General features: G+C 35.9%; 1 protein-coding gene across 1 annotated transcript; it reads left to right on the top strand.

The window, feature by feature from the left end:
- The first annotated feature begins 227 nt into the window (after positions 1-227).
- Positions 228-1916, top strand: LOC125682316 (QRFP-like peptide receptor). The gene has a single exon (XM_048922808.2). The coding sequence runs from the start codon at positions 431-433 to the stop codon at positions 1598-1600; it is 1170 nt and encodes a 389-aa protein (XP_048778765.1). The 5' UTR covers positions 228-430; the 3' UTR covers positions 1601-1916.
- The last annotated feature ends 6201 nt before the right edge of the window (positions 1917-8117 follow it).

Genomic DNA, 8117 nt, shown 5'->3' on the forward strand with positions numbered 1-8117 from the left:
CTCGTTAAAGGTAAATTCACCAAGGCTTAGTCTGTTATCAGCGCGACTAAATATAAAAATAACTTGGATATTTTCTGAAAAACGAACACATGTAAAAGAGATAGTACTGATGATTCTGATAATTTTCACGCATCCAAGTTAATTTATTGTTGATACTTCTCTTTGATGTCGATTATTTACCTTCTTTACATTTTTTTTTGCTTACTGTATAGATTGAGACCGTCCAGGGGAAGTACGGAGGGAATTAAGGTCGACAAAAGATAACTGACCAGCGATGATACCAAACCTTTTTCATTCTGCACAAATTAAACACATTGTTATTGGAAGAAGGCCGTCTTCTCCTCGCTTAGAATATCGATATAGCGGTGCGCACTAGATTTTAGTCTTATAACTTGGATGGATTTCGCATTCAGTGACAATTGAGAGAAGCATGGTGTCTGCTGTGAATGAAACGACTTACGGGAACGCATTCTCTCACCTAAATTTGGAATACCATCTCGACAGCCATGCTAACGGATCAGAGCTTTTATACCACTATGACTTCGATATGGGGAAATTTGCGGAAGATTTGCGTGAAGAACTGAAAGGATACAAAGAACCTCTGACAATTGTGCTGATATTGCTTTACAGTATTGTGTTTTTCGTTGGACTGTTTGGGAACATTTTTGTCATCATTTCTGTTCTTCACTATAAGCATATGCGCACACTAACTAACGTTTTCTTGGTGAACCTCACCGTAAGCGACCTGCTGGTTGTGTTTTTTTGTATTCCCACCACTCTGGGTACATCGGTGTACAGGGACTATGTGTATGGTATTGGAATGTGTAAACTCACTCCATTTCTACAAGGAAGCGCAATTTCTGTGAGTTCCTTAAGTCTACTTGCTATCAGCATCAACAGACATTTCGCCATCCACACACCGTTACGCGCGAAAATTATATTCTCAAAACGTCGCATTTATTTCATAATTGTTGTCATATGGTGCATTTCATTTGCAGTATTCGTGCCTTTGTTAGTGGTGAACAGCATTCAAAATATAGGAATTCCGCCTTTCTATAACAAACGAATTTGTAATGAGCATTGGCATATTCCGAATGGAAAACGGATATATAATATCATAGTGTTCGTGTCAATATTCCTAACACCGCTGTTAGTTATGGTGTTAGCGTACACCAAAATTAGTTTCGTATTATGGAGGAATCAAGACAAAGCAATTACTCAGACGCAAAGAGTCCTTCTTCAGAGACGAAGGACTGTAAAACTTCTGATTTGTGTCGTGGCCATTTTCTGTGTGTGCTGGTTACCTTACAACGTCATCAACATTTGGTTAGAATTTAATATCACCACTGCAAGCGTGGTCATATCGAAAAAAGTCTACCCCATACTACAACTACTGGGGATTTCTAACTCGGCCATCAATCCCATCTGTTACTGCCTCATGAGCAGTGGTTTTCAAAAGGCGTTTTTAAGACTGTGCTGTAAAAAATCAGTGGACTCCAAACCCGACGTCATACTTATGGTGAAATTCAAGGACGGAAGTTCTGATAGTCAGGAAATCACCGGACTCACAACCCGGTTTACGAGACAGTCTCTGCACTGATGTTGCCACCGGGCTCACAACACGGTTTGCAGGACATTAATGTTTTTTCATCGGGCTCACAATTCGGTTTGCGGGACATTGATGTTTTTCATCGGGCTCACAACCCGATTTACAAGACATTGATGTTTTTCATCGGGCTTACAACCCGGTTTACGAGACGTTGACATTGCCACCGGGCTCACAGCCCGGTTTGCGGGACATTGATGTAGTCATCGGGCTCACAGCCCGGTTTGTGGGACATTGATGTTGATGTTGTCAGTTGAGTTAAATTTCTTGACTATGTTCTTCACTTGTTGTCGTTAAATATATTTGTTATAAGAAATTGAATGTTTTTTTCTTTCGAATTTTACAACACTTGTAAATATACTTGAGGAATGCAGCCATTGACCTCCTAATGAGTGTCTTATTACCCATGCATTCACTGATAAGCTCTGTGGATGTTTTAACCGCTACACTGTGGTGAGTGATCCAATTTATTCTTTTTTAAATCCTACTTGAGAGATCTTCAAACAACTTGCTTCCATTTAGGCATGAAAAACTGATAATTACAACTAGAAGACCATTGTGAAGAAGTATTTGCACCCGCGGGTATTATAAACTTATCATTCAATTTTTGTAGGCAGCGATACTTTGATTGCAATTAGAAGATATGTTGAAAATTTTGTTAGTACAATTATCGAAGCCGATTATATGAATTTAATGTGTTTTTTTTAATAATGTAATCTTGTAATTGGCAGTCTTAAATATCATGATAACTACTATTTATTAATTACGCAATAGCCGAGACTAGATATAATTCACTTGTGACGATAACGCAGAATCGGTTAGATGCAGGACTTTTGCTGGGAACATTAGCAAACACAGATACACGTATATCAGTTGCATTGTGCACGCATTTTGTGTTGAATGCAATGAAGTAAAGGTTTTACGAGTGCAAACTGGACAAGACAGTTTTGACAACTCTCAGAGATGTATGTAACACTGGCGAAAACGATATATCAAACCTAAGAAGTGATCCGGAGAGACGTCCAATAATGACAGCTGGCGGTTCCATCCACACACCCAGTAAATTAAGATATTGAAAAAAGACAACAATATATGAATGAATTCGTATCAACTGTCAAACACCATGGGGGAGTTTGTCAGATTTAGATATCGAGGAAACATTTTGAAACAGTTTAACGAAGCATGCGCTGGCCAAAAGACAGTCATCATTGGCACGCTTGATGGTAATGTACTGAAAATACATGTTAACATTTGTAGTGAGAGAAAAACCCAGCAAATTAATCTTGCGTTACGCGAGAGTTTGTGTGAAGTCTCACATTGAGCAGGGGAAAAACCCCGACTGCCGTATGATTTACGAAAACCTTCGTTTGTGACATTCCTATAAAATCATTTTTTCTTTAAGATCTTTGTTCAAAGGTTTCTTTCTCACGTGTCAGGCGAGAGTCGTGATTTTATTAATCTATACCACTGCAACTTTGATTTACTTGGGAAGTAAAAGAATGGAGGACACCGATTTGTTACGCAGTACTAGGTATAGATAAATCCAAAACGTGTTTGATTTGATATATTATGATACAATATGTATAACAAAGTAAAACAAAGGATTCGTTGTACAATTTTAAAAAGCATTTTTGTCGGACTTGAATGTTTTGGATGAAGGTTGGCGATGTTACTGTGCAAACCTTTTTTTTTTTTTTAAAAACAACAACCACAAAACAAAAAACAACCACAAAACTACTATATTAGTATTCAATAATGGTCTGTGGTTTCTCTTTTCTTACAGACTGACATTGTTACAATAGCTTGCGTAAAAATGTTACCTTAATATGAACTAGGGCATTCGAGAGTACTGAAATAAGAAAACGGGAAACCACGGCGTGGATTACGGGAATAAATCATTCTACTCTTGCATTCGTGGTCATTAGTCTATACCAAATAGCTGATTAAATGCAGACAAACAGATGTATTTATATAAGGAAATCATTCCTTATAATAAGATACACACATGATTAGTCTGTAACCTGTTGATCTGTTTTTCTCCATAAATAAATTGCATTAGTTAACAAAATGGACAGAGTCAAATTATGCTAAAAAGAATTATTAACTAAAATTATTTTGAAAATATTTAACCCATGTTGGAAAGAAGACTTTTTACACTTTTTTTGTAGGTTAAAACATAACATTTTTTTCTTCTTTAATGTATTTTTAGATTTAATTTGTATGATAAAGATGCATTGATTTCAAGAGTCCAAACAAATGATCCACCATTTGACTTTCGAAAAAAAGTTAAGATGGGTTGTGCTTAATTTGCTGTTTTGGAAGACAAGAGTACGTGAAAAGACCCGAAACAATGCATTAAATAATGGTACGATTTAGAAATACAAGGTCGATACTCAAAGCTGAAACGATAAATTGCTACATATATAAGTTTTATTATTATGATGCTCCTTTGAATTACATTTCATTTTGATTGAGTATGGCTAGTGGATATGTTTACAAATTATAGAATTTTAAGGAAAATATTCCGATTTTTAAAATCTAAAATATGGTTCTTTTGAAAGGGATTTAAAATTCCACACAGACATCGATACAAAAAATGTTTTAGCCTCACTTCATGTATGTTTTGTAACTGGCAATGTCCCTTACGATGCTTAGTGATATTCATTTCATGTCTGATTTGATCGTCTGCATCAGCGCGGTCCGCCAATAAGGACCATTGTGTGTTTATTTTACGTCCCTTAAGGAATTACCCTCGCATATCCAGACTCACCAGCTGTAGCTGAAATACCACAACTTCAGACATATGTGAACAAGTGAAGATAACGAACAGTGATCAAACTCATGGATCCCATAAATGATATAGAATGAAGAGAAGGGCACACAAGGACCCCTGAACACACCAGAGGTGGGATCGGGTGCCTAGGAGGACTAAGCATGCCGCCCAGACCGTGGCAGGGAGGGTTTTGCATCAAACTATCGCCTGTCGCGTCATGCGACCTTATTTTTTAAGAACTCATCCAAAAGATTCGCGAATTGTTCTTCTAGAAGTCAAGCATTTGGCGAAGCAGCAGATAATGCCCATCTTTCCTACATACAGTGTAGGATTGATGCGGTCAAGGAAATATATGACCTCAAACTCACGACCTCCAGTTCACGAATCGAACGTTGTAACCACTGAGCCACCCTGTACCATTGGTATGAGAAAAAAAAGTTCCATATAAAGTCAGTAGTTCCGATAACACCGGATGTATTGAGATTAAATATTCTGTAGTAAGACATTCTATAATTTTATGCTCGGATAATAAATATAAGCTTCTGACGTTACTAATCACGAGACTCAATTATTTCAACCAATAGACAATGTTTTACGAAACGTTCCTCAGAGATAGATCGATTTATTCTACTTTTAGATGATGCTATGTAATTGGGAATCACTTGATTTTACACTATCCAGAGTTTTTGTGCATGTGATATACAGAAGTGCATCACCTACGAGTAATATAGTTGAACATTGCCAAATATGTCGTTAGAACGAGCTCACTATTGATTTAAAACAAGAAAGGAAAATTGTTTTTTGGAAAAATTGTTTCCCTTGAGATTTTGAAAGACGCTATCATATCTAATCTGATCGCATCTGTCTTGCGCGTCACTGCGCTATGCCTATCTGATATACAGTTTTCAATCCAATATAGAATGTACACCGAGACGTCGATGTCAGAGACAAAAGTTCTCCAATAAATGGGGAGTTATAGTTATTACAATCTCTGTGTTCTTCTTCGTGAAAACAGTCTGGTTGTCGGAAAGTCATCATTGTGGTGACACATGATGAGAAAATGGACGCTTCCCCGTCTTACTCCATGAGTTTACACACCGAAGAGCATCATTAGTGCACCACTCTTCATGTGTTTACAAATTCAGAATATGTGCTGGTTCTCAATCAATCTTTAACAAATAACTTTTGAATTTGATATTCATATTTCTTGAAAGTACGTACTTATCAATTTCATTTTTAGCCGAGTTGCAAAGAAGTTGAACTCGGCTATTGGTTTGGTGATGCGGGCGGGCGGGTTGGCGGGCGGTTGGGCGTCAACAGTTGGTTTCCGGATGATAACTCAAAAAGTTTACAATCTAATCAAATGAAACTTTGATATATTGTTGGGTACCAGGTAAGGAAAATCCCTATTGATTTTGGAGAAAAAAGGTCAAAGGTCAAGGTCACAGTGACTGAATATAGAATGAAAATTTCAGAAATATTTGGTTTCCGGATGATAACTCAGAAAGTTTAAATCCGAATCAAATGATACTTAAAGATATTGTTATGTACCAGGTAAGGAAGACCCCTATTGATTTTGGAGAAAATGGGTGAAAGGTCAAGGTAACAGTGACTGAAAATAGATTTAAAATTTTAAAAAAAATAGTTTCCGGAGAATAACTTGAAATTTTTTAATTTGAATCAAATGAAACTTGGTTATAGTGTTGGATACCAGCAAAGCAAGGCCCCTATTGATTTTGGAGAAAAAAGGTCAAAGGTCAACGTCACAGTGACCAAAAATAGATTGAAAACTTCAGACAAATATGGTTTCTGGACAGTAACTTGAAAAGTTTAAAACTGAAATTAGTTCTTCACAATTATAAATATGCCACATCATTCCTGACTTTACAATGTATCCCATGCAACTCGGCTTATGCACCCCTGGGTGCATATATTGATTTTATCTATATCAAACAGTTTTGGTCTACATATTGTTCATTATCGTCAATAGTTTAGAATTTGAGTTTAACGTTAAGTTAACAATTTAAATCATGAGTTTACTTAATGTCAGTAGTTTAAATTTTTGATTTTTATTTAGATTTTGAATTTTATTAACGCTATTGCTATTAGATTTTAAATTTAGTTAATGCTGTTGCTATTAGATTTTGAGTTTAATTATCACTAATAGTTTAAATTTTGATTTTGATTAACGCTGAGTTTTATTGACACTGTCGATATCAGATTTTGAGTTACATTAAAGCTGTTGCCATTAGATTTTGAATTTCAGTAACGCTGTTGCCTTTATATTTTGAGTTTCAGTAACGCTGTTGCCATTATATTTTGAGTTTGATTAACGCTGTTGCCATTATATTTTGAGTTTCAGTAACGCTGTTGCTATTAGATTTTGAGTTTGATTAACGCTGTTGCCATTATATTTTGAGTTTGATTAACGCTGTTGCTATTAGATTTTGAGTTTGATTAACGCTGTTGCTATTATAGTTTGAGCTTTATTAACGCTGTTGCCATCATATTTGAGTTTCAGTAACGTTGTTGCCATTAGATTTTGAGTTTGATTAACGCTGTTGCTATTAGATTTTGAGTTTCAGTAACGCTGTTGCTATTAGATTTTGAGTTTGATTAACGCTGTTGCCATTATATTTTGAGTTTGAGTAACGCTGTTGCTATTATATTTTGAGTTTGATTAACGCTGTTGCCATTAGATTTTGAGTTTGATTAACGCTGTTGCTATTAGATTTTGAGTTTGATTAACGCTGTTGCTATTAGATTTTGAGTTTGATTAACGCTGTTGCTATTATAGTTTGAGTTTCAGTAACGTTGTTGCCATTAGATTTTGAGTTTGATTAACGCTGTTGCCATCATATTTGAGTTTCAGTAACACTGTTGCCATTAGATTTTGAGTTTGATTAACGCTGTTGCTATTAGATTTTGAGTTTGATTAACGTTGTTGCCATTAGATTTTGAGTTTGATTAACGCTGTTGCTATTATAGTTTGAGTTTGATTAACGCTGTTGCTATTATAGTTTGAGTTTGATTAACGCTGTTGCTATACTCTGTATAGAGTTGGGAATAGGATTGTCATTCTGTGTTGTAGGCCTCCTTATGACATTGCGATTGCCATTTTATTAACCTTTGTGGTTTTTTAATCACAGTGTTGACTTAGTACATGAAGCAGTATAGATTTATATGCTTCAGAGGGAGAATTTGGTACAAAACGGTTTATACGTCAGAAACAGCAGACAATCAATGCTACATTCCCTACGAAGCGAAAATTGCATCTTCGCTGATTTAGTCATTCATATTGTCAAATGTCGATACGCTGGAATATGAAACTAGGTTTACATATTTACAGTATCGCGTACACATCCTGGAACCTTGTGCATCTTATAACTAAACGTTTGATCAATATGAAACAGGTAGGATAAGGTCTCCTCGTAGCCCCTATTTTCATTTGAATTTCAAAAGACTTGAAACCATGAAACTTTGTAAAAGTGTATTATTTCAAGACGATGCATTCGTAAAAATATATACATGTATAATCACGATCATGAATGTAAGTGACGAAAGCTCCAAGAGTATCGCAGTTAAGGGTTTAAGGGGGAAATTGCATACTTAAAAAACATAAACATTTTGCTTTGGAAAACATGTGGCACGCGTTTGCTTATTCATTATTTTCATACCAAAGTTGCGGCTGAAACAGATGTACAAAATATGCAAGTTTGAGAGGTAGCAAGTGTGAGC

The sequence above is a fragment of the Ostrea edulis genome, chromosome 2 (genome assembly GCF_947568905.1).
Source record: "Ostrea edulis chromosome 2, xbOstEdul1.1, whole genome shotgun sequence".
Lineage (NCBI taxonomy): Eukaryota > Metazoa > Mollusca > Bivalvia > Ostreida > Ostreidae > Ostrea > Ostrea edulis.